Source organism: Hemiscyllium ocellatum, chromosome 45 (assembly GCF_020745735.1).
Source record: "Hemiscyllium ocellatum isolate sHemOce1 chromosome 45, sHemOce1.pat.X.cur, whole genome shotgun sequence".
Taxonomy (NCBI): domain Eukaryota; kingdom Metazoa; phylum Chordata; class Chondrichthyes; order Orectolobiformes; family Hemiscylliidae; genus Hemiscyllium; species Hemiscyllium ocellatum.
Window position 1 is genome coordinate 7,898,102 of NC_083445.1, and position 27,969 is coordinate 7,926,070.

At 38.8% G+C, this 27,969-nt stretch overlaps 1 protein-coding gene across 1 annotated transcript in view; it reads right to left on the reverse strand.

Moving 5' to 3' along the window:
* Positions 1-234: 234 nt before the first annotated feature.
* LOC132835857 (tetraspanin-1-like) overlaps positions 235-27,969 on the reverse strand; it is a 74,044-nt gene continuing 46,309 nt past the window's right edge. Inside the window, exons 8-10 of the mRNA XM_060854952.1 lie at positions 4,019-4,171; positions 3,836-3,919; positions 235-291 (exon numbers count right to left, since the gene is read on the reverse strand). Of these exons, the coding sequence (XP_060710935.1) occupies positions 235-291; positions 3,836-3,919; positions 4,019-4,171 (294 nt within the window). The remainder of the gene's footprint in view (positions 292-3,835; positions 3,920-4,018; positions 4,172-27,969) is intronic.

A 27,969-nucleotide genomic window follows, 5' to 3' on the forward strand; every position in this document is an offset into this window, starting at 1 on the left:
GTGAAAATGGGTTGCATTAAACAATTAGTCTGCTGCTGGAGTGGATTATGACAGTATTGAATTCCTATTAAACAGTTAGCCTGATGCTTGAATGGATTATGATGGCATTGGAATCCTTTCAGGATATTTTCATGCAACTGTTCCTATTCATCCATTTCCTTCAATCTTTTATTTACATACATACTTAATAGATCAAACAGAGTCCAATAGAAGCCCAAGATTTCTGAGTCCAAACTATGTGATCCGGAAAAGGTTGATGAATAATGTCAGTGAAATGACCATAGCTAACATCTTGACAAAGAAAATAAAAAAAATTTGTTAAGAATTTCAGTGCAAGTGGAAATCAACATTACAAAAAGCAAATCAATGTTAGAACAAAATACAAATGATGGGCCTGCAGTTTATTTCCACTATTTATTAACACGTGAAGTGAGAGTGACAGGTTAAAATTCTGGGTGCAGACTTTTACTCAGTGGCATATTCTTTTTTAACTTCAGATTCTCAAGGCGATGTTTTTAACTTTTCATGTTTCACATACGAACAAGGAGCACAGTAGGCCATTGAGCCCCTCATGTCTGCTCTGCCAGCCAATAAAATCATGGAAACAGACCCTTCCACCCAACTCGTCCATGCTGACCACGTCCCAACCCAATCTAGTCCCATCTGCCAGCACCCAGCCCATATCCCTCCAAACCCTTCCTATTCATATACTCATCCACATGCCCTTTAAATGTTGCAATTGTACCAGCCTCCACCACTTCCCCTGGCAGCTCATTCTATACACGTACCACCCTCTGCATGAAAAAGTTGCCCCTTAGGTCTCTTTTATATCTTTCCCCTCTCACCCTAAACCTACCCTCTAGTTCTGGACTCCTCCATGCCAGAGAAAAGACTTTGCCTATTTAACCTATCCATGTCCCTCATGATTTTGTAAACCTCTATAAGGTCACCCTTCAGCCTCTGACGGTCTAGGAAAACAGCCCCCAACCTGTTCAACCTCTTCCGATAGCCCTGGCAACATACTTGTAAATCTTTTCTGAACCCTTTCAAGTTTCACAACATCTTTCCAATAGGAAGGAGACCAGAACTGCAAGCAATATCCCAACAGTGGCCCAACCTCTGTCCTGTACAGCCACAACATGACCCCCCAATTCCTGTACTCAACACTCTGACCAATAAAGGAAGGCATACCAAACGCCTTCTTCACTATCCTATCTACCTGCTTTGAAGGAACTATGAACCTGCACTCCAAGGTCTCTTTGTTCAGCAACACTCCCGAGGACCTTGCCATTAAGTGTATAAGTCTGGCTTAGATTTACTTTCCCAAAATACAGCACCTTGCATTTATCTAAATTAAACTCCATCTGCCACTTCTCAGCCCATTGGCCCATCTGATACTTCCATGCTTAAGAAGAATCTATTCACTTCTACCTTAATAATATTCAAAGACTATGTTTCCACTATATTTTCAAACTCATCTGTCAATTGTCACCAATTAATAGCAACTACTAAAGAACAACTGTTTCAAATTTAGGCCCTTCTCATGCCCGGTGTGCTTTTTCCTTTCTGATTTACCCCACAGTGTCATCTTGCTAAAGCATTGAGCGTGACATAATAAAATGTCATATGGCCCTTTCTCAGTTTCATTATCAGTCAGATATTCCATTACATCGAGTTAAAACACATAAAGGTGATAAATCCCCAAGAGCTGATCTGGTGTACCTCAGAACTCTGTGGGAAGCTAGAGAAGTGATTGCTGGGCCTCTTGCTGGGATATTTGCATCATCGATAGTCACAGGTGAGGTGCCGGAAGACTGGAGGTTGGCAAACGTGGTGCAAAAATGGTGGTAATGAACAGCTAAGGAACTATAGACCAGTGAGTCTGAGATCAATTGCAGGCAAGTTATTGGAGGGAATGCTGAGGGGACAGGATTTACATGTATTTGGAAAGGCAAGGACTGATAAGGGATAGTCAACATGGCTGTGTACATGGGAAATTGTGTCTTACTAACTTGATTGAGTTTTTAAAGAAGTAACAATGAGGATTGATGAGGACAGAGCTGTGGACGTGATCTATATGGACTTCAGTAAGGCATGTGACAAGGTTCCTCATAGTAGACTGGTTAGCAAGGTTAGATCACATGGAATACAGGGAGAACTAGCCATCTGGATACAGAACTGGCTCAAAGGTAGAAGACAGGGTGTTGGTGGAGGGTTGCTTTTCAAACTGGAGGCTTGTAACCAGCAGTGTGCCATACGGATCAGTGCTGGGTCCACTGCTTTTCATCATTTATATAAATGATTTGAATGTGAATATAGGAGGTATAGTTAGTAAGTTTGCAGATAACACCAAAATTGGAGGTGTAGTGAACAGCGAAGGAGGATATCTTAGAGTACAATGGGATCTTGATCAGATGGGCCAATGGGGTGAGGAATAACCAATGGAGTTTAATTTATATAAATGCAAGGTGCTGCATTTTGGAAAGGCAAATCAGGGCAGGACTTATACACTTAAGAGTAAGGTCCTGGGGAGTATTGCTGAACAAAGAGACCTTGAAGTGCAGGTTCATAGTTCCTTGAAAGTGGAATCGCAGGTAGATAGGATAGTGAAGGCGGCGTTTGGTATGCTTGTCTATATTGGTCAGTGCATTGAGTATAGGTGTTGGGATGTCATGTTGTGGCAGTACAGGACATTGGTTATGCCAATTTTGGAATATCACATGTAATTCTGGTCTCCCTATTATAGGAACGTTGTGAAACTGGAAAGGGTTCATAAATGATTTCCAAGAATGTTGCCAGGGTTGAAGGGTTTGAGTTATAGGGAGAGGCTGAATAGGCTGGGGCTATTTCCCCGGGAGTGTTGGAGGCTGAGGGGTGACCCTATAGAGGTTTATAAAATCATGAAGGGCATGGATAGGTAAATAGACAAGGTCTTTTCCCCAGGGTGAGAGAATCCAAAATTAGAGGGCATAGGTTTAATGTAACAGGGGAAAGATTTAAAAGGGACCTTATGGGCAATGTTTTCAAGAAGAGGGTGGTGCATGTATGGAATGAACTGCTTGAGGAAGTGGTGGAGGTTGGTACAATTACAACATTTAAAAGGCATCTGGATGGGCATATGAATAGGAAGGGCTTAGAGGGATATGGGCCAAATGCTGACAAATGAGACTGGATTTATTTAGGATATGGTCGGTATGGATGAGCTTGGCCAAAAGATTTGTTTCCATGCTGTACATCTCTATGACTCTATGGCATCACTCATGTCTCAGTCAAGCATTTTCAAAACATGGTATCTTAGACATGTGGAATAGTAGCAGAGGTAGTGCACCCATGATGGGGGTTTCCAGTGCCCACTCACCAGGGACACTCTGGCCCTGGGCAGTGGAAAGGTGTGCCATGCTTCCAGCAAAATCTCAGCTTTGCTGGAACATTGTTTCCTTTCCAGCTGAGTACTGAACAGCTGTTTATGAGGTGGTGGATTTGTTACCAATTGCATTGTGCTCCCACCCTTCAGACTTCATGCGCTTGACAATGTTGCCAAAGAACTTTCATCTTTCCAGTGATTGCCCTGCCAGTGTTCACATCACAACAGCTTCTGAGAGTCTGAGGGCCTGTGTCACTGCAAATGGTACTCATCTCTCATTGTTGCTGAATGTTAGACTGCACCTCTCAGTTCTTACCCACTTCCGCCACAGAAATCCAATCAGTGCTGCTGGGAATTAGGGTTAACCCGAACACATTGGGAGGAGAAGTTTCAACCTGCCAATGACTGATGATCACTGACAATTGGAGTAAAGTTCACTACAAATGTTTGATTGTAATTGTTTGACCTTACCTCTATTATAGCAATTCCAACAGCAACACCACTAATAACAGCACTGTTCTTTTTGATCATTGTGATTACAGCATTGAAACAGCCCTTAAACAAAAAGGATGAAATTGGTAACCGTTTTTCACCATAAAATGTGCAAACTAAAGCTGAATATCAATTCCAATCTTTATTATGAAAATCCCCTACCTTTGGATAGATAGTTGCATCTGATGTGTCAAAACCATCACAGTGAGGAGAACTAGGGTCATGACAACAACTCTTAGGGTATAGGCGTCCTTTTAGTTTGTGATAGGATGATTGTATAAAATCTGTGTAATTGTTTAACCCACAGCATTGAAACTGAAATAGCAAAAAGAATATTCCTTCAGAAAACATTCTAACATATTGTAAATACCATCTAAACAGAAGCTAATGAAAAAGATAGTTGATAAATACAAAGGAATCTCTTTTGACTTTTGTTGTTTGTGTTGTGACTTTTTGCTCCATCCCTTTCTAAGCATTCCTTTAGTCAGGGGATTGCTGGGGGTTTGTACACGGTTTCTTAAAATCTAAACGTGTACCATTAATAGTAACAGGAATTGCAGGTGACATCTGTGTTTCAGGTTGTCGACTTTTCATCAGAACTACCTGTCGAGTATTTCCAAGATTTTCTGTCTATGTTTCAGCTTTCCAGCATCCATAGTATTTTGCCTTTGTACCAGGGATTATTGTTATATGTGATTTTGAAATAATTGTCTCAATGTTCAGATCTTGCGTAGAATCAGGTTAGTTTCAATGACTCCACTTTACTTTGTTCCTGTGTGGAGAGGATATTCATGCTTTTCACATTGGTGACAACAGTGTTGAGTTTGCACTCCATTCTCTGTCACTGTATGTCAGCAGCTCTCTGAGTAGAATGCTGGTGATTAATGCAAAATAAAGTTGATTCTACAATACGCCTCCATCAAAATCTTTGAATAACACTTTTAGTACAAAAATGTAATTTTCCATCATACAACAAGTATTCCATTGACATCTCGGGATGTTATTTTCCAAACAAGTTGTTTATCTACAAAACCAAAATACTACATATGCTGAAGAAACCCAGAAGATTAGAAAGCATCTGTGGAGACAGAAGCAAAGTTAATATTTGAACTTGATCTTTCACTAACTTGCACATTTCCATCGACTTTGACAAATTCCGGAGCAGCCGAAAGTGTTAAATGTTTCTTTAGCCTCTCTGAAGTACTTTTGTGCTATTGTAGCTAAAAGTCTAAAAAGAAAATAAATCCTTTTGAGGGAAAATTTTCAACTTTGTAACAAATTACCTGTGCCTGGAAAATCATTCAATTCTATTGAGTTAAGTTACTTAAAGTAGTTTTAGAATGAATAATATAATTTCCTCAGTAAGCCCTAATTCTGAAGTACTGCACACTTTTCATCTTTTTAAAGGTTCATTTATATCTTGTGTAAAATGTCACTTATCTAGTTGGGCCTCATATTCCTATGCATCAAAATGATTTTTTTGTCTACCCAAATTCTACACTGAACGTATTGAATCTTAACAGTCAGGAAATCCTTCTCGCAAAACTCTGTCTTACTAATACACTACGTACCACCATATGATCTTGTAGACGCTAGAAAACAGAAGAATATAGACATTCCCTTTATCATAAGGTCAGAAGTGGGGATGTTCGCCGATGATTGCACAGTGTTCAGCACCATTCATGACTCCTCAGGTACTGAAGCAGTATTCAAATGCAAAAAGACCTGGGCAATAGCAGGCTTGGGCCAACAAGCGACGATTAACATTCGTGCCACACAAATGCCAGACGATGACCATCACCAATAAGAGACAGTCTAATCGCTGTCCCTTAACAATCAGGGTATTACCATCACTGAATCCCCCACTGTTAACATCCTTGGGGTTACCATTGACCAAAACCTCAACTGGACTGACCACATAAAAACAGTGGCTACAAGAGCAGGCCAGAGACGAGGGATACTGCGGCGGGTAACTCGCCTCCTAACACCTCAATGTCTATCCATCTTCTACAAGACACAAGTCAGAAGTGTGATGGAATACTTGGGTGGTTGCAGCTCCGACAACACTCAAGAAGCTTGATACCATTCAGGACAAAGCAACCCGCTTGATTGGCACCACATCTACTAACATTCAATCCCTCCATCACTGGTGCTCAGTAGCAGCAGTGTGTACTATGTACGAGATGTATTGCAGAAATTCACCAAAGATCCTTAGGCAGCACCAGCCACCAATCAAACCTACTGTATTAAAAAAAAGTACACAGGATGTCAAATACATTAGAAACCTTTCTGGTCATTCAAATTCTATGAATGCATATAGGTTGATTAAGAAAAGCTAACAAAACAAACCAGAGATCGATTTGAAGTCTTCATGGTGCGCATAGCTTAGCAGCTCTGGGATAAAACTGCTCAGCCATTTGGCAGCTCCCTCAACCACCTTCTTTTTTAAACTAGCTTTTCTCCTTGCTGTTGTTTAGTGAACCCCTGCCTCAGAGTCAACATGCCAATGGAGTTTTACAGAAACATTAGTAATGCACATTGCAAACGGATTTAACTTACAGCTGCCATAACAGAATCCCATCCATAACTTGCAAAGTTTTTTTCACCATATCCAGTGTAGTTGTTTTTTAATAAGTAAAGTGCTTCTTCTTCAAATACAGTTGCAACCTATAAAGAATACCAATATTAACTTTCAGTAACTGCACCTTTCTGCTTATCCACTCACTCCTCCTTTTCATGAGCCACTTTTAAATCATTGGTATTGCTGGCAAAATCAGCATTTAATGCCCATCCTCAGTTGGTCCAACAAAACTGAGTGGATGCTAGATCACTTCAGAGGGCAGGTAAGGGCCAGCTGGACTAATGGGTGACTGGATAAAGGCCAGACAAGATAAGAATGGCAGATTTCCAAGTCAAAAGGGACATGAGTAAACCAGTTGGGTTTTTATGTTATTGATATTATCATTTTGTTTTGTATTTCCAGGTTTTAAATACTAAGTTAAAATTGTTAAATTGTGACTATGGCATTTGAACGTAACGATGAATGTAGGCCCTCTAGATTACTGGTCTGGTGAAACAGCCACTCTTTAATAGCCCATAACATAACCTGAACAAATTCCTTGTGCAAATGGTTATCATCTCCACAGAAATATATTCCAGGCAGTTGGACTAATACAGTCCAAATGTTCCAATATGCTGGGTACAGCGTGAGAAAAGCAGAAATAAAAATAACAATAATAATTTAGGTTTTAAAAATGCACAAACTTGTTGTGAACAGTGACTTACATTTCCATAGCCCTTCCACTTGCAGGAAGACACCCCATCAGCAGAACAAAATAACAGATATTGAATACGTGGAGTAAAAAGGAAAGACAGAGGGATAGAATAAGCATAACGTGTGAACAACTGAAACAGGATAGCAGAGTTGAATCTTTAAATGATGGAGCATGGATTAAGGTTTCAGAAAGGAATATGTAAGAGAGGGACGTAGGCAGCTAATATCATGGATGCATGAAAGTACAACGAGACAGACTTTGGGGTTTGGACAGTTTATTGAGGCTGAGATAGCAGGTGGGGAAACCGAGGTATTGCTCCCAGGCCAAAATGATAGTTTTAGTTTGACCAAAATTAAGCGAGAAGAAATATTAGCTGCTCCAAGTGTTGATGATAGGAGGAGGTTGGAAAGCATACCGACAGTTTTTAAAAGATTGGAGTTGGCAAGCAGGAAGAACTGTGTGATAGCAGCACGTACATGGAAATTGACCCAAGCTCCTGAATATATTGGCAAGGGTGTGGGGGAAATGTAGAGAAAGTCAGGGATTGATCCATGAGTTGCAGCAGAAGTTACATGTGAGAAAACAAGGAAAGTAAACATTGAAGATAATGCAACAGCCATGTTTTGCAGAATGAAGCAAAACATTTGCTTTGAAGTTGACTGCACAAGAAGAATCTTGGTAAAGGAAACAATGGTTAATGATTCTGAGACCGGGACAGTTAGACTTTAGCTATTGTTACAGCTTGGGGTCAAGGTGAAAACCCTGGTTGAAGAGTCTGGAATAATCTTTCTTAAAGCATACCTGCAATGAAGAAACATTTCAGGTTTTGAAGAGAAATGAAAGCTGGGGATAACCTGTGGAGAGTGAACAGTGCTAAAGGAAAATGCATGCATCATTGTGAGCAGTACACTTGCATGTTGCTCTAGACTATCAGATCAGTACACCGATGAAAACATTTATACCTCCAGTGTTTGGTGTGCTTGAGATGTCAAGGTCAAAGGGATGGCTACAAACTTAAGGTAGAGATTATACAGAGGGGGAATTAGGCCAGATAGGATGGGGTGAGCTCAGGAGAAAAAGCATGGTGACGAATTGAAATTGAAGATTGAAATCACTGAGGCAAAGTGATCACTGAGGTGTAATTCAATGCAGAGAATAAGGGAAATGGTCAATGATGATATCTTAGTGAGAAAATTCTGATGGTACTTAGGGTTTGTAATGGAGTAGCAAAGCTCAAAGGGCTGGAAAGAAGTACCTTAGTAGCCATTTTTAGGACATAGAACTATCAAGTGTTTAATACAGACAGGATCCGCATTACTAGGACTAAGACTAAAGTAGTGATATTTACAATTGTTTGAAAGACCAAAATGACAATTGCACAAGATATTTCTCCAATAAAAATCGTTGCCATGATTAAGAAGAACTGCAAGTTAAAAAGAAAAATATTAATTTTGAAATGCAATTTCACCACACTTAAGCATTAAACAATTTAAATGTTTTTCACAAATTATACTTCAAATGCAGATTTAATTGTGTAATTTTATACTGTTAAACATGCAATGGGAAAGAGGGAAATGTCATTACTTCATTCAACAATACCAAGGCAGAGATAACATTGTGGACTTTTTTTCAACCTGGGTGAGATAATCGGCAATAATAAACACTTAGTAATCATAAGATATTCAAATTGGTATCCACTAAAACACAGCTGAAATGCTGTTAATTGTTATAGGGGAATGGTAGTCTCAGGGGAAGAAGCAGCATGCACAGCATGTTTTTCCAGGTTCATAAGGTTATAGATAAATTCCCACAAGGTTTAAATTTCACAGTCCCCTACTGTAATGACCAAAATTGCCCTGTGACACAAATAACTCCTCCTCAGCAGGAAGTCACAGGAGTTGCATGGAGCAAGGAGACCAAAACACATTGCATCACCATTGATGCATATAGAATCCACTTTCTACATCTAGAAAGTCTGACTTTTTTTTTGTAATCAAATGCATCCACAGTATTTTAATTGAGAGTAGGAGGATAGAAAGTATGGTGGGTCTATTGCCACTGCCAGGGGATGTTAATTATTCAGAGACAGTCAACAAAGAGCACATCACTAGGGCAGCATGGTGTCATCCAAAGCATCTCAATCTCAGTGGAGTGAGAGTTTCCCTTTTTCTCCGCATGTTCCCTGTAAAATCTGCAAAACTGAGGTGGAAAGGCCACCTCAGAAAATAGCTCCATGGCAGAAGGCAAGACAAGTCTCCTAAATCGGTTGAAGAGGACAGCGGGTACAATATTCAAAGAATTTGTTTTAAATTAAGGTTGCTTTCTAACTTCAAGCAATTTGTGAGGGGTTCTAGAGTATGGTGTTGATACTTTGCAGTAAACCAGGCAGCATGTATAACAAGATACAGTGCTTATTGCTGCATTAAATACAAAGGGGATGATTTTGACGTAAAAAATTGAAATAATCATCAGTTCACAGTTAAGTTTAATTGTTTACACCAAACTTACAGTTTTGCAAGGTGTTTTTTTTAAGAGACATACACCCACATCTCAGCGGTGTGCAGATGTGTCATACAATGCTTAAAGAGCTTATAATATAACTTGGTCTCCTGACGACTATATTGTATCAGATCACATGCCTTTAAAATGGCACGGAAAAGGCCAAAATTTATTGCCCTTCCCCAAGGTGGATTTTGAGGGGAAGTGGGCACATTTTTGGGTGGAGAGTGTGAGGAGGGGATCCAGCTGCCTTCCTGACTCTGTCCCAATTAAGTCTGGGGCTGGATGACTCATGGAAAGCCTTCCTGCCCTGAAGACCATTGAGGCACTTAATACCCAATTAAGAGCCTCATCCCATTGCTGTTGATATTCAACCAGCTGTAAGCTGATAAGTTGCAGGCAGTAAGCCTGAAAAGCAAACTCTGTCAGGATAGATTTTTAAAAAACTCAAAGTACTGTGGAAGTTGTAAATCAGAAACCAAAACAAAAAATTGCTGAAAAATTCAGAGGTCTGGAGCAGCACCTGTGGAGGAATGCAGAGTTACCGTTTTGGGTCCAGTGACCCTTCTTCAGAACTGATGGTAGCAAGGAAAAGGTTGGTATATGTACTGAAACTGGGGTGTGGGCAGGGAAGGGGAAGTGTAACCAATAGGTGGAGATGGAGCTCAGAGAGACAGAACAATAGTTGGGCAGACAAAGGAATGGGTGATGGGAGCTGCTATCAGGAACCATTAATGGTTGACAACAGGCTGTTTGTGGAAGCAGTCCATGTGATGACCCAAGGTCTGGTGAACTGTATAAGGATGCAGTTGGGAAATAACATGGAAGTAGGTGTTCAGGCCCGAAAGTTACTAAAATCAATATTGAGTGCCAAAGGCTGCAGAGTCCTTGAGCAGAAAATGAAATTATGTTCTTCCAACTTGCTCTAAGCTTTGCTGGAGAACTGCAGCAAACTTCAGACAGAGATGTTGGTCAGAGAACACAGTGGTGTGTTGAAGTGACAGGACACAGAAAGCTCATGGTCATTTTTGTGGACAGAACATTGGTGTTCTGTAAAGTGGTCACTCACTCTGCATTTCATCTCACAAGTGCAGAGGAGACAACATTGTGAGCAGTGAATACAGTAGATTCAATTGACTGAAGTACAGGTATATTGCTGCTTCACCTAGAAGGTGTATTTGGGCCTTGGATGGGGAGGAGGGAGGAACTCTATGACTGATCAAGGAACTCACATTGGGAAAAGCAAGGGGCCTTGGCTGGAAGTCAGCCTCTCTCCTTTGAGGTGATCTCCCTTGCTATCATGTTGGTGTATCCCAAGCCATAACTGCTATCCTGCCCTCACTCAACCATTGTGTGTGTGTGTGTGCCATAGGCTCAACACTAATTGCATGAGAAGCAATTAATTTGCCCAGCCTTTCTAAAAGGAGATTACATGAGGCTGCTTGACTGGTTCTTCAGCTAACAGGGGACACTCATGTCATTAATTGGCATTAAATATCATCCTGTAAAACAGTTTCAAATATTCTTTAGACATCTATGCTCAGAGCAATTTCATAAACCTACCAGCATCAAAAGTAACTTGCTCTCTTTGATAACACCATAACAGCCAACCAACCCTAGCAATGCAAGGCAGCACCCTGCAGCAATACAAAAATAGCCAACGTTCAGAAAATGTCCTGCATGTGATCCCAGGATTTGCAGGATGGAATCGCCATGAACCTTTACCCACACACCGAATCCAAGCAGCACAAAACCAGCAACCTAGAAAAGAATATTTCAATATTGCAGTACAGTACATCATAGTCTAGTGAAGCAATGTCTTCTTGGTAACAATCTTCACTGAGAAGACAGTTTTTGGTGTTTGTTAAGCTTCTGGAGAATGGAAGATTGATTTGTTTCACAGACTCAGCACTGACATTGAGTGCCTCTGTGTTCTGCATAGTGGAAACTAAGGAAGTGTGAAGCTCTCATAATCAAACCAAACAGTTGCCAAAAGCCCAAACCTCAAAGCAGCTAGGCGGCTACACCAATGTGATGTTGTGTTCCTTATACCAGCTTTCCTGTGGTCTTTCTGAGTCAGTCTGCTAGTTCTGTGCCAGATTAAAGATAGAGGTATACACTACAGATCAGTAACCACAAAGAACTGGGCTAAAAGTGTCCATCTTCCAAGCCACTGATGAAAGGACATGTTCATCCCAGTCCATCAAAAGAGTCTGACTTGCTTCAGCATTATGATTAGCCAGACTTTTCACACCCTTTCTTACTAGTTGTGAGTGCAGTAAATTTAAATTTCACTTCAAATCTCATTTGTTTCACTTAAATAGGTATAATGACAATGCCTTTTTAAGCTAAAATTATATTATACATTTAATAAGCCATGTGGAATTGTTCAAGATAAGTTCTTGAAATTACAAAGATTTCAAGATGAAAGATTCGATCATTAATCATGTTAAAATTTGAAGAATTTCTGCATAAATCTCAATAACATGCAGATAGCAATATTGTCAGTAACTTTTTAATAATCATTAATCACCTATCATTTGAAATTAAGTTCTTATTCCCTCAACCAAATAATGCATAAAATGTTGCATAAACATTTTCTACATCTAGCCTTCCTTCAAGTCAGAAATCAACAAATATCAGATATAAGACTATTTGATCGGTGGCACAGTGGTTAGCACTGCTGCCTCACAGCGCCAGAGATCCGGGTTCAATTCCCGCCTCAGGCAACTGACTGTGTGGAGTTTGCATGTTCTCCCCGTGTCTGCGTGGGTTTCCTCCGGGTGCTCCGGTTTCCTCCCACAGTCCAAAGATGTATGGGTCAGGTAAATTGGCCATGCTAAATTGCTTGTAGTGTTAGATAAGGGGTTAATGTAGGGGTGTGGGTGGGTTGTGTTTCGGCGGTTTGGTATGAACTTGTTGGGCCGATGGGCCTGTTTCCACACTGTAAGTAATCTAATCGAATCTAAGAACAGATGGAGCTCATTTAGTCTGCTCTGCCATTCAATGAGAGCATGGGTGATATTGGGAAAACTTCAGGTGGAATCCCATGAGTTAACGCATGAGTTGGAGAGTGGCCTCGAAGTTGGGAATACAAGCATTAAATAAAGGTCTCCCTTTTCAAACCATCACACATAACTTCCCTTCAACACAACACAGATTTTGTGGGGAATTTATTGAAGTAAAATCCTATAACTAACAGAGTCTTCTACATATACAATATCCGTAACATCCTCCATTTGGCTGGTACCTGACTCACTGGTGAAAGAACAACAGGGAAAAATTTCTAAGATGCAAGGAATACTTTTGCCTAATTGATAGAATGGAAAACAATCAGATAGGTCCTAAGTCACATAAACATAAAGATTGTGATCCTCTGCCATAAAATGTAGCACATTCTGGGCAGGAATGAATGGAATTAATAGAGGAACCTCAATAACCTAACATGAGCTGATCGAGGGGCCAAAACGAAATGACAGCTTCTTAACTCACAGCAGGAAGGTACTTTAATGTAAAGATAATTTACAATATATTAGTACAGATAATTGATAGTACTTACAGTTATGACGGCATTGATCCCAACCATTAAGAATTTTATACAGAAAAAAATACTTTGGACATGTGACTCCATATTCAGCTTTTTATTATTTGAGTTAGACCATCTAAAAAGAAAGTATCTTTTTTTTAAAAACAGTGTAAAATAATAACAGATGGAGCATGTTTGATAATGGATTAATAACAGTTACTCTTTTCACAACTATATTGTCAGTGATAATGTAGTTACTGTATTTATAAGAAAGTTCTGCTTTTATTTCAAGGGATAACATTGTGATTAATGCAGAGCCTACTGTGTCAATCTCCTCACTTCTTATTTGAGATGAAATGGTTCTGTTCAATTTTCAACCTTTTCTATTGGAAGGCCTGGTCTTTTGTAGATTGATACCTCACCAAGACTACCTTGCCCAGATCGAATTCTCCCATTGCATTCATAGCATTGCTTACAACAAATACTCCCAAAGCTTGGAAGGTTTACTAATAAGTATTTGTCATGATCTAATGGAAGTGATGGATACTTATTAACCTAAGAGATTTCAGCACCCTGATGTGCTGCGCAGATGTTCCCAATTGTTTACAACACACATCATTGGTGTACTGAACTGCAGCCTTGCAGTGAATTGCAATAGAGTTGATTTAGTTCCCAGTCGTAACTATAGGGTGATGTTGTAATTGATATTCTGTTTACAAATGTTATCATGGTGTTGGTCTACCTAATTTCTTATTGGGTATCATTCTGCTAATTCACCTTCACTATACTACTGCCATTTCTGATCTGACATGTATCTTCTGGACAATAAACAGTTTTGTTTCTTCTGCTTTAGATTCAGGTTTCTACATAAAAAGGGCATACATATTTATTATTTTACTTCAAAGTTTTCTAAGAGGAGTTCATGACTGAGTTAACTTTAGATACATTTTTAGCTGGCTGTTTTTGTGTGGGTAATCTGACTTTGAAGCTACACTTTATGTAATATTATAAATAGTGAACTTTCCCTGCGCAGTAAGGAGTATTGAAGTCTAACTTTCACATAGATATTTTTGACAAGGACTGAGACATCTTGATGCTATTACAGTATATCTACTACCAAACACCTGCAAAAAGATCAAATTAAGATTCTTTTAAAAAGGTAAATAAAACCAAAAGAAATGTGGATGTTGTAAATCAGAATCAAAACAGAAATTGCTGCTAAAGCTCAGCAGATCTGGCAGCACCTGCAAATGTTAGATTAGATTAGATACTTAGTGTGGAAACAGGCCCTTCAGCCCAACAAGTCCACACCGACCCGCCGAAGCGCAACCCACTCATTCCCCTACATTTACCCCTTTAACCAACACTACGGGCAATTTAGCATGGCCAATTCACCTGACCTGCACATCTTTGGACCATGGGAGGAAACCGGAGCACCCGGAGGAAACCCACACAGACACGGGGAGAATGTGCAAACTCCACACAGCCAGTCACCTGAGTCAGGAATTGAACCCAGGTCTCTGGCGCTATGAGGCAGCAGTGCTAACCACTGTGCCGCCCTAATGTGGAGAGAAATCAGAGTTAATGTTTTGGGTTGAATGACCCTTCCTCTAAACTGATGGTTCTCTCTACCATCAGTTCTGAGGAAGGATCACTCAACCTGAAACATTAACTCTGATTTCTCTCCACAGATGCTGCCAGGTTTGCTGAGCTTTTTACAGCAATTTCTGTTTTTGAATCGCTTAAACATATTGGCTCAGAGCCTTGTGAGTAATCCAAAATTCCTGAAGCATGCTAGAGCTATAAATGCATTGGACTGTCATTTCTCAAAGAAATTAAACCAATTTGTGGTCAAGCCCAATGCAAGTCACAGAGTGCGAGCCCCCTTTAGATTCAAACTATCATCATTGAATAGGAGCTTCCTTTTTCTGTGCATTGACATTTCTGTTCATTTTGATGTTTAAATAAGGCTTATCCAAAAGTTGATGCCAGAGTTATGAATGCATTGAATAGTGCTGTTACTGTACTCAAAGCAGACACTAACTAATTCACGGCAGAAAACATAAGTCAGTTCAATCCAGTCAAAGTACCATTTTAACTATGTGTTAAGTGTTAATTATTGCTTGTCAACATCTATGGCACTGAAAATCAATTGTTACAAATGTGGATTCTCCTTTGCTGAAGAATGTTAAAACTAAACTTTTCTTAATTCTTCCTTTTTTCTTTATTTATCTTTGATTCTGCATTGCATTCACACACTAATTTACGTTTCCCTTTCAAGTCCTTGTATTGTTATTTCAACAAAAATTCAATTGTTTTGGTTAGGGTGATGCCCTGTTGGGCACTCTGCTCAATCAGGTCCCAAGTGCCTTGTTTTTCTTGCTGCTATGTTATCAGTTGGGAATTAAAAAGAACTTATCATGCACACACAAAAAAAAGTAAAAACTTATTGGCACAAGTGCAAGTCTTGCTAAACTCCTGTTGTCATTAGATGCTATGCTAGGGCACATGACAGCTCAACATGATTCCTGTTGTGCACAGATGCCTATGGGTCAGTTCCCAAAGTAGTTTCATATCACTGGAGCCCTTACTGAATATTATTAACATCAGTAACTGGACAGTCAAGAGTGGTGGGATTCACCTTGGATTAGATCAATAAACAAGATTTCACTTGGAACAAAATCTATTTTTCCTCAAACTATGAAGTACTTTGAACAAAAAAAAAGCATCAATCCAATCGTTAAATGTTTCCTTGAGGTCATTTGTTTTGCTTTTCACTATATTTTTGTTGTGTAGTGTTTTTCTGATCTTTTGTGCTGTATTTAGTAAATTTTGTTGTGGTAACATGCAAAAATATTGTACAATCAGTTCTTTACAATGAAAAGAAAGGTGAGGCACACCAATTTGATGCTGATACAATCAGATATAATCAACTCCACTTTCAATGTTACCTTGTCTTTCAGCGAAACGGTGTTGGGGTTAAAATAAAAGAGTCGTCAGGATAGAAGAGTGAGACTCCAGGACAAATATCGAAGATGATGATATGTGCACTGGGCAGTGGAAAAATAAAGGATTAATCCCACTCTCAACTTAATCAAAATCGGAGTAGAATTGGTCTTTTCTTTCTGACTAAGTTAGAAAGACTTACAAGGTTGAGCTTGCTGCTTGAGGGGGTTGACGTTACTGGAACCGAACCCGGAGCCGGTTTGAATGGAGAGCTCGAGGCCTAACGGTCACCCCACGCGCCGGAAGCCATGTTGTTCCCTCTCCTGACCAGGCGAGATGGAAGGTGGAAAAAGCTCTTGTAGGAACATTTCTCCAACCCCTCCAAAAACGTCTGAAGACTTGACCACCCTAATGACGGCGTTTTTATTTTGTTTTAAAACTGATGATTTGCTTACTCGGAGGGAAAGAGCAAGACCGTCGTCTTTCAGGTCTAAGTGTGTGAGCTATCCACGTGTACGTTTTTCTTTTCCCAAAAAAAACTTTCAAATGTATCAAAAAGTGCGAAACAAAATGAATTTGCATTTCTATTTTATATAATGATAGTACATTCATATTTTAGAAGTGTTGAATTTATTAAACTACCTTTGCCAAAATTGTAATGTCATGTTCAGTATTCATTGCATTTCTATTTTATATAATGATAGTACATTCATATTTTAGAAGTGTTGAATTTATTAAACTACCTTTGCCAAAATTGTAATGTCATGTTCAGTATTTGGTCGGTCATCACCAGAGAAAAACGTAGATTGTTATATAAGAAGGTCACTTGGTTCATTCACGAGGTTGCATTGGGTCTGTTTTCCTTGCAATGATGAAGGTTAAGAGGTGTCTTAAAAGTGAATAAAGATGATGGGAAGCTTTCTTGAAGGGAGGAGGGAAACAAAGTCTCTATGGTGAGAGGGTCGGGTAGAAAAAGATCTGGAGGAGAGACCGGGTGAATTTCTTTTCAGAGATTTGTCAGGATTTGGAATACTCTAAGTGGAAAGGTGATGGTGCAAATTCCAAAGATAACTTTAAAAGGCATTTGAATATATAAATGTTGATGAGGCACTTGCAAGAATGTGTGACTAAGTGTAACTGCAGTTGCAAAGAGATGGACAAAATTAGAATTGGCTTTATTGTCACATTTACTTCAATGAGTGCAGTAAAAAGTTTACAAGTCACTTATGGGACCATCTTAGCTACAAAGTTACCAAGGTACAGATTATTAAGTTACAAATTCTCAAGGAAAAAAAAGACAAATGAAGAAATGAAAAGTCCGGCATTACAGATCATTTGGAATAAGTTAGAAAAACAATATGCAGGTGCATTGAGTGAAATAGTGATGGATTGTGCTTGTAAACTGATGTGGTTGTCATGAATAAATTGGTCTAGCCTGTCCAAACCTGGCACATTTGCTCAGGAGAGCCAGGAAAAGCAACCAGTGCTTCAACTTAGTGTCATGTAGGTTCAAAGCAGACCTTCGGTCCAACCAGTCCATGCTGACCATAATCCCAAACTAAACTTTCACCTGTCAGTGTTTGGCCCATATCCTTCCAAATATGTCTTATTCATGTACTTGTCTAAGTGTCTTTTAAATGTCGTAACTGTATCTGCATCCACCACTACTTCTGCAAGTTCATTTCAGACATGAACCACTCTCATAGATTGGACTGGGTGGACAAAGTGAAAAACCACACAATACCATGTTATATCCAACAGGTTTATTTGGAAGTACTAGATTTCAGAATGCTGCTCCAGCTGTGGAGCAGGATCATAAGACATAGAATTTAGAGCAAAAGATCTCAATGTCATGCAACTGAAATGATATATTGAACAAATCTTTTACAAGGTTGAGAGGAAGTGTAATAGAAGCTTACAAGATAATGCATGGCTTAGAAAGGGTAGATGCTGTTTCCATTAGGTGGGGAGACTAGGACCCGTGGGCAAGCCTTAAAATTAGAGGGGGTCAATTTTAAACAAAAATGAGGAGACATTTCTTCAGCTAGAGAGTGGTGGGCCTGTGAAATTCATTGCCGCAGAGTGCAATGGAGGCCGGGACTTTGAGTGTCTTCAAAACAGAGATTGATAAATTCTTGATCTTGCAAGGAATTAAGGGCTACGGGGAGGTGCAGGTAAGTGGAATTGAAACGCTCATCAACCATGATTAAATGGCGGAGTGAACTCAATGGGCCAAATGGCCTTGCTGGCCACTCCTATGTTTTATGGTCTTAAACCTAGATTGCTGTTATGTCTGTCATTTTTTTTAGAATGGGATTATAGGTTTCAGCTCATTAAAATATAAATCCCAGAACTTCTTTCCAGTCACATTCTTGAGTTAACTTAAGGTTTTATGAAAAAAAGGTGATTTCTCAGCTCAGACAATCCATTAAAGCTGTGGGGTTAGAGACTATCTGTATCCCAATCTTGAGCCAAACTGATTCTATTTCCTAAGTAGGAATTTATAAACAGTTATATGGATTGACTGTTTGCATTGAGTGCCTGCAGAGTATATGCTTTTTGAACAAAATAGAATGTATCTACAAATGCAAATTCACCCCATAGACTTATATGTGTGTGTGTATGTGCGCGGATGTCAGGGAGAGAGTGTGTGTGTGAGAGAGACAGCCTCTCATCGGCTTATACTCTGTCACGCGCATGCACACTCTCCACCAAGCATGCACACACGTAAACACACTCTCTCTCACTCGCACACGAACAGTCTCACTGTTTTGCGTACATACTCTCTCTCTCTCTTCCCCCCCCAGCCTTACAAGCATGCACGAACGCGCTCATATAAGGCTATGGGGTGAATTTGCATTTACAGAATTGTAATTGCAGATACATTCTATTTTCTACAAAAAGCACACAATCTGCAGGCACTCAGTGCAAGCAGTCAATCCATGTAACATTTTATTTAGGAAATAGAACTAGTCTGGCTCAAGATTGGGATACAGACAAACTCTAAACTCATACTTTTAATGAATTGTCTGAGCTGAGATTTTTTTATATAAAACCTTAAGTTATCTCAAGAATGTGACTGGACAGAGGTTTTGGGGTTTACATATCAATGAACTGAAACCTGCAACTCTTTCGAAAAGATGAAAGGCTTACAAGCAGTCTAGGTTTATTCAATATATTGTTTCATTTGATTGACACTGAGATCTTTTGCTATAAGTTCTGTGTAATATGATCCTGTTCCACAGCTACCTGAAGGAGCAGCGCTCTGAAAACTAGTACTTCTAAATAAACCTGTTGGACTATAACATGGTGTTGTATGATTTTTAACTTTATCCAGCCTCATACAGCACAGCCTGTAAGAAGAAAAAGCCTTTCATGTCTTTTTTTAAATTCAGAATATAAAAGATTGTTTTGGAGGAGTTTAGGGAGGGGTGTTAAAAAGTTTTGTGTAAGAATGTCTCAGTAGCAGTAATCTGTACTTGCCCTTAAGTTGAGCTAAGAGACTACATCTGACACACAAGAAAATGTAATTAGCTATTAAGGAATATTTAATAAACCTAAGCTGTTTATCATGACTAAATCAGTCTTCCTCTGCGTACAATATTGTATGGGCACCCTTCTCCATTTGGCATCAGTAATGTAGATGGATTCTGGCACTGAATTGGTCCAGTTGTAGCATCCTAAGTAGTTCTTGTGAGATCCAACATTTACAATGGAAAAGAGTTTGAGCAGAGGTTTGTGTGAATTGAAGCCTTAAGGCAATAAGCTCACAAAGTGAACCTATTATATTGTGAAAAAAAAAGACTTGTAGATGTTTTAAATGCTGAGACGAATGAGTAGAAGTAAAATAACTTAATTGGATTTTTACCCAATATTTATATTATAACATCAGCGGGGCTCAAGTAAGATCCAAGATTAGATGAAATCTATCTGCGCCACCTCCACATATTAGTGGATATGTGCATTAAAGAAAGTAGTCACCCTTGTTAATTAAAATCTTTGAAAAGAGTTGGATGAATATGTGGCTGGAACAGGATTGAATGTTATTGGAATAATTACTGTGACAGGAATGATTTAACATTGAATGGAAGTCTTGTTAATTAAGCAATAGCAATGTCCTGCAAGAAGAAGAAAATGAAAAGCACTAATAATGTAGAACATAGTGTGATAGATATTTATCTTCTAATATTTTCAGGGTATTATAAAAATAAGATATTTTCAATAAATGCCACATTTCAGCGAGTATTATTCAAATCAACTGCTAAATGCTATAGTGCGTCAAATGGGTCCGTTTTTGGATTTGCATTGCAAAATATTTGGACACAAAATCAATGTAACTAATCAGAAAGTGTGACAAAAATTCAAGAATATTTTACAATAAATATCCACACATCCTTTCTCTGTTTAATTTCACACCCAGAACCCCAAGGAAAAACCTGCTTGTTTGTGGATTGATTCAGGGCCATGTTAATGTCATGATGTTATTTTGGTAAATTCTTATACTTCAGCCAGTGTGGTGCTGAGTTTAGTTCTTGTCTGCATACAAAATGAGTGACCAAACCTGCTAGCAACTGAGCAAGATCTGAAAGTCCATTTAAGACACACTGGGAAGATTATTTGAAGAAGTACTGGACCAAGTCTCTCTTGTTTTTCTAGATTTTTATGTTACTATTTTGGTTTTATGAACCTTCATGACAATTTTTCCACTGTTTTTCTTTTAAACTCATTCTCCCATGAGAATCCCGATTATTTTTGTGTGATTTGAAAGAAAATAAAATACTCAGTGGACAGGTGCCCATTAGGACAAGAAGCTGTCTGTATCCTTTCACTGATACTCATAGACAAGAATCTCATCAGACAAAGTGAGTGAAACTCTGATAAGATGGCACATCCTCTTACTTTATAACACAAAATTATGAGGATTTATGTCACATGCTCTAAACAGATCTGCAGACAAAATTCTTCATGGTTAGAATGGTCTTTATATTTTATGCTTAGATCATTTCAAAATATCTGTAGTTACTTACAGACATAAGTAATTCAGCTTTCCGTATATTTTAAGAGATGTAATTAATTTAATTTCCCTTTACGGGTGAAGCAAGAAGAGACAGATTAAAATAACATCTTCTGTTTAAGGTGGAGTTGAGGAATTTTTTTCCATCAGAGGATCATGAGCTTTTGGAACTTTTTCCCAAAGAGCAGTGGAAGTAGGGTCATTGAATATGTTTAAGGCTGAGGTAAATAAAGTTTTGACTAACAAGGAAGTCAGGGGACATGGGAGTAGGTGGAAATGTGAAGTTGAGATTAAAATCCGATCTGTCATTTTCTTTAGTATAGTCTAGGTGATAGCTTATATTCATTCTCCCTTTCTTCTTGTCACTATAATCTCATTTTACCATGTAATGTTTCCTTATCTGGTGCCTATATCTAGGCGCATGTGTAATCAATGAGCAGCTTTCTGAATTTCCCTATAGCATTCCACCATCCTCCAGATACTTGTCCAGAAAAAGCAAGTTTGAAGATAGCTCCTGAACGATAAAGACTATTGCAAGGTTTATGAAGAAGGACGGATACTCAAAAAAATACAGTCCGTAGATTCCTCAGGAACAAACCACGACAAGCAGACCAAACACAGCCAGAAACCCTAACCACCTTACCATACATCAAAGAAGTCTCAGAAATGACAGTCAGACTAAGACCCCTCGGAATCCTAGTAGCACACAAACCCACCAACACTCTCAAACAAAAGCTAACAAACTTAAAAGACCCAGTACAACCCATGGACAAAACCAACATCATCTACAAAATTCCATGCAAGGGCTGCCACAAACACTACGTAGGACAAACAGGAAGAAAGTTAGCCACCAGGATACACGAACACCAGTTAGCCACAAAAAGACACGACCCTCTCTCCCTCGTAGCCCTACACACGGATGAAAAAAACCACCATTTCAACTGGGACAACACATCTATCCTGGGACAAGCTAAGCAAAGACATGCCAGAGAATTCCTAGAGGCCTGGCACTCCAACCACAGTGCCATAAATAAGCACATAGATCTAGATACCATCTATCAACCCCTCAGAAAATGAACAGGAAATGACATCACCACAAACCCCAGGAACCCCATTCAGGGCAAACATATAAATAGAAAGCAGGAAACAACAACTTCGCTTCACTTGGAGATCGCCACTGATGATGTTACCTAGCCAGGTAATAAAACGTCTGGATATCAAACCTACAGCTCAATGAGCAAACCTACACCCTAGATAAAGACTATTCTTTAAAATTATCATTCATAAAATCCGAAAGACACCAAATTAGCTTTGGATGTATAAACACTTAGCAGATCGTGGTGCATTGAATCTATGTTTCACTTATTCGGATAAATCCGAGAGATCCTGCAAAGCAGCACAACCTAGGTGTCAAAGATTGTTGTGTGTTGCATACTTTGTAAATTTGCCATTCAAGGAGGCATTATTGCCTGCATTAAGTCAAACATCAGGTTCACCAAGGAGATGAATGCAAAGAACAAAGCAGAACCTGCTGCTTGCTAATGCTCACTTCATTGGCAGCTGTCTTTATGTCTTCATTTTAAGTCAGTCTATCATCTTATGATCTCGATAGACAAGCCCAAAGGTGGCCACCAGCAAGCTCTCACACAAGACACTTCTCTTAACATGGCAATAAGGTCACTGTTGTGAAGCCATGTTTCATATATAGAAATAAATGTACTGGCTGGAAACCCTTAATTAAAAAGTATAAAGCTACATTTCAGTGGGATCACAGCCAAACAGGCAGCACATTTATATCACAGCACCTTCCGCATTCCAACCCCACTGAAGTCGAGACAAAAACATACCAAGAAGAATCACCTTGAAGGAATATGAATGGGACCATCTCCTACACCACTGTCAAAGCATCCGGCCAATCAGCTAAGTACTCACTTAGGTGGAGGCAAACCATTAGATATAATCACTTGGACAATGGGACTCTGGCTATCAAAGGAAAGGGTTCAGGCATAATCCCACCACATAAAGCAGGCAACTAGAATACACTTGCCATATTTGAGTTGCTGGTCAGTTTTAGAGAGATGATCATGTGTTAAGCCTATCTTTGTGTGTTGAAGTGAAACAGCACACTGACTCAACACTGAAAGCAATGGGATCAACAAGTTTAAACTGAAACAGCCAAGCCACCAACCTACAAAAGATGTGTACCCTTTGATTTTACTAGGCCCTAACTTGCTTAATCTACCTTCTTATGGTTAAATCTATTTTTCTGGGTATGGATTTTGAGTACATGTCACGCAAAAGTTGGAGTCTTTTTAAGTTATTTTACTTAGACTTGGTTCAATACAATAAAAACAATCCTTTTTTTTAAAAGAAAGCCAAGGAAACCAATCTGATTGCATTTTTTTTATGATCACAACTCAATAATTAACTACTCACTAAATTAGTAAACATATTGTCATGACACAGATTAAACCCTCCTGCTTAATTTAAAACCAGCAACACAGAAAAGATTTATCCTGTGCAGTAATCTGTAAAAATTCGAGTGGCCAAGAATTATTTAAAGTAAAAATTAACAACTTTATTTCTTAAAGTATAACAGATAATAATTAATTAACAACAATGTACAAGTCCTTCTAATCTATCTATTACCTTCCCTTCTATAACACTGGTCCAATAAAACTCCCAATTAAGATTTACAAAATAACACTTCTTATCTCAAAACCAGGCAACTTTCTGTTCTTCCATTTGGATCTTCTTGTGTCTTTTCTTCTTAGGGATTTCTGTGTCACAGTTTACTGATCGAAAGGTACCTTTTAAGAGAGCTATTTTTCTAGCAGTCTGTTTACATGCTGGGCTTGGCAGTTCTCCTCTCAACTGTTCAATTTTCCCCGGTCTTAATACCCCTCCCAAAGCATATGATTATGTCATTGGCTTTTAAGATTGTCAATATACTAAATTCAAAGTGGATTGGAGTTTGGTATTTTTCAGAGTATAATTTAAACTGATTGGCCAAATTCAAATTTGTTTTTGTCTTCAGGCAACAAGCTAATCGAGTTATTCGACTAAGTGTTACATTGTTACCTTATTGAGAACACTTGGTGCTGTGTCCAGTAGTTCTGCTGCTTTTAACTCTCTTAAAAGTTACAGTACACACACATCTTCCTAACAATATTCTTTTCAATAAACCTATTGCCATCAAATTAGGAGTGGGAAAAGAGGGGAACTATTTGACTCTCAGCTGACTTTAACACTAATAGCCCTGTAGTGGATGTGAGTAAACTGAATAGGATCAGATTCAGCTAAGCTCCTCCCGCAGTCAGTAAACTGCCAACTGCAATCATTTAAATTTGCATTGCCCACTTGGGTGAGAAAATGTAACCGCACCCCAGCCAAGGTCAGCATAGGAGTGGCAAAAAGCTACTCATCTTCTTTTACATGTTTTGGAGGTGCCGGTGTTTGACTGGGGTGGACAAAGTTAAAAATCACACAACACCAGGTTATAATCCAATATGTTTATTTGGAAGCATGAGCTTCCAAAGTGCTGCTCCTTCATCAGGTGGTTGACAATGCGCTTTGAAAGATAGTGCTTCCAAATAAACCTGTTATATTATAACCTGGTGTTGTGTGATTTGTATCTTTTATATGCTGCAACCTTTAATTAGATCATTGTTGTCATGTAACTTCATTTATTTACCTTTTGTTTTACATATCTTATCAAATATAAGCCTTATGTATTTTATTCAAGGGACTAGAGATAATGTTGGTGGGGGGTGATCTTCCTTTCTTCGGAACAGTGCCTTGGGATCTTTTACAACCATTCAAAAGCGCAACTCCGGGAACTTCATAGACCAGTGTGTCAAATAATGTGCAACTGGGAGGCCATTTTGAAAGTCATTGCCATGCTCTAGTATGAATTCCTGGACTTTATAGAAATGCAGACTTGGAGAATATATGATTAATTGGACAGTCAGTTTTGCAAATTACCTAAAATAGTAAGGAATTTTGATCAAGCTGATCAAAAGAACGTGAGTTACTGGGAGGTAAAATTTCTCAGAAAGCATTATCAATTTCTGGAAAAGAAACTACTAATAGTTGATAAAGAAACTTACAAGATAATACATGGCTTGGAAAGGGTGGACACTAGGAAATTTTTTCCATTAGGCAAGGAGACTAGGACCCATGGACACAGCCTTAAAATTAGAGGGGGTCACTTCAGAACAGAAATGCGGAGACATTTCTTCAGCCAGAGAGTGGTGGGCCTGTGGAATTCATTGCTGCAGAGTGCAGTGGAGGCCGGGACGCTAAATGTCTTCAAGGCAGAGATTGATAGATTCTTGATGTCTCGAGGAATTAAGGGCTACAGGGAGAGTGCGGGTAAGTGGAGTTGACATGCCCATCAGCCATGATTGAATGGCGGAGTGGACTCAATGGGCCGAATGGCCTTACATCCACTCCTATGTCTTATGGCCTTATGGTCTAAATGTGGAGTCATTATAATTCTTTAAAGGGAACTTGAGTTTCAGAAAAGGAACATTTTCAATTACAGGAGCTATATTGCTAATCAGCCGATATTATAATAAGCTATGAACTACTGTGCTCAGTTTCGCTTGACTAAAGAAATTTGCCAAAGGTTTTTTTCTGTTGGATTCAGTTTTTTTTTCTTCTCTCCTTTGAAAGTATCATGGTTTGGGGGCATTAAAATGGTATACAAGATTAATTAATGGTGTAATGATTTGTATCTGAAAGTATGTCTGAAGGGCTGTTCTTGCCCTTTTCAGAAGCCTTTACATTTATTACTATTTTGTGATGCTTGTGTCCCTGGTAATGTCAGGATACATTGCTAATTCCCAATTGCTCCTGAAAGGATGGTGGTGAACTGTTGCTTGAATACAAATGAGTGACTTGTTGGGTCATTTCAGAGATGTAGTTAAGAGTCAATCATATTGCCGTGTCTCTGAAGTTAAGGTAAGATGAGGTCGGAGCAGCAGAAATTTTCCTCACTAAAGGCAATTAATGAGCATTTAATGGCAATCCAGTAGTTGCATGATTACCATTACTAACATTTCATTCCAAATGTATTTTATTTGTTGAATTTAAACTCCCCCAGCTATACTGAATCATTTGAGCATATATTTCTAGATCATGAGTTCAAGCCTCTGGATTTTCAGTCCAGTAACATTTCATTGTCTGACACTTCAATAGTTTGTGCTAAGTGAGACATGTTGGCAAACCTTTGCAATAATGTTCCACATCCACTGGTTTCAGTGTTACCAGGCTTTTTACTAAATAAATGTATGCATGAATTTCTAGATTTTGTTTCTACAGTGCTTCCAATTAGTGACAATACTTAATGTATGTGCTTTTAACCTAAGTCCGCTGAATATCTTTGTGCAAATTTATCGTGTGGGGTGCACTTTAGTCTCAGGATGGTGGTGGCCACTGCCACGTAATAACTATCCTGCCATAAGGTGCAGCCTCTGCAGTTAATGAAAGAGCCAAGTACACATGGTTTCTAGCCCTTGTGTATCATTTGAGTGAGCTGGCTAGAGGATGAGGTGCATAGACACACTAAGGATCAGCTACATCCTCTGTGTCCATTCCAGCCATGCACATAATACTCAGATGAGGCAACATCTGTAGAGAGAAACGGAATTATCACTTCAGTTTAATGACTTTCATTAAAATGGGAAAGGAATTCCTATGCTGCAGGGCACCACCCCATAATGAACCCCTGGTGCAGTAGCTGAGTTCAAGGCAGAGGTGAAAAAAAAACTTCTGCACAATTGGGAAGCACCAGTTGGGCTCATTTGTGATTCTGTGCAAAAATCACACACTGCTGATATTTGGAAAACTAGTTAGTTAGAAGAGAGTTTAGGAATTTAAATTCAGCATCAGTCACAACTTTCCTGTGAAACCAGAAAATGAAAATAAAACAAGTAAACTACATATATATTCAGATAATCATTTATTGTCAAATATAATTCAGAAACTATAGCAGGTGAATACAGAACTGTGAATATTAAAAATACAATCAGAAGATTTATTCTTTTAAAAAAAGTCTGTTACTTCCTAAAAGATTCTACTTGAACTTTATAATTCCTTTTCTTGACTAATTTTCAAATTTAAAAATTTTGTGTCTTATTACGTAACATTTCTTTGCATTCTTAATTTGGAACCACATAACATCATTTATTTTTGAGCAGGAGAGTATTACTGTATCAATACACTGCCTTTTCCAAACATGAAACATTTGTTTCCTGTAATAAACCTGCAGCTACTATTAACATCAAAGAAAAAAATCGGATTTAACTCTGGGATTGCTTAAGCAAGATGTAAATTAAGTTATAACATCTCTGTACATACATCAAACAAAACTAAACTCATGTGTTTTTAAAGTCACTATTGATTGATCCATTTTTTCCACAGCAGTATTTATCTGCATTTGAGAACCAGGTCAGATGATATTCTGTCTTTCACAACTGCATTTTCAACTACTTTATTCAGTAATCCACAGATGCACTTCAGTGTTATGAAAGTATTCCTTTCTCAACCTATTGATAGTCAAGTTGTTTAGATAGAAATAACTTGCTCTGTATCAATTTGAATTTGCTGCAAACTTTTAAGAAGTGACAAACCATGTTTGGAAAACGTATTGAGCTGCATCTTTCTATACAAATTAGTAATATTTCTAACTGTTTTGAGAGGGCACAGCTGTCATTCATTTTCCATTCTATATTCTGTAAAAATTTTTGAACTTGAATGCTGGTCTCAGAAGGCAGTAGTTGCACAGTTGCATGCAGTTCTTACAAGTCATCCAGCTCACCCAGCACTGTGGTTGAAATGTATCACTTTA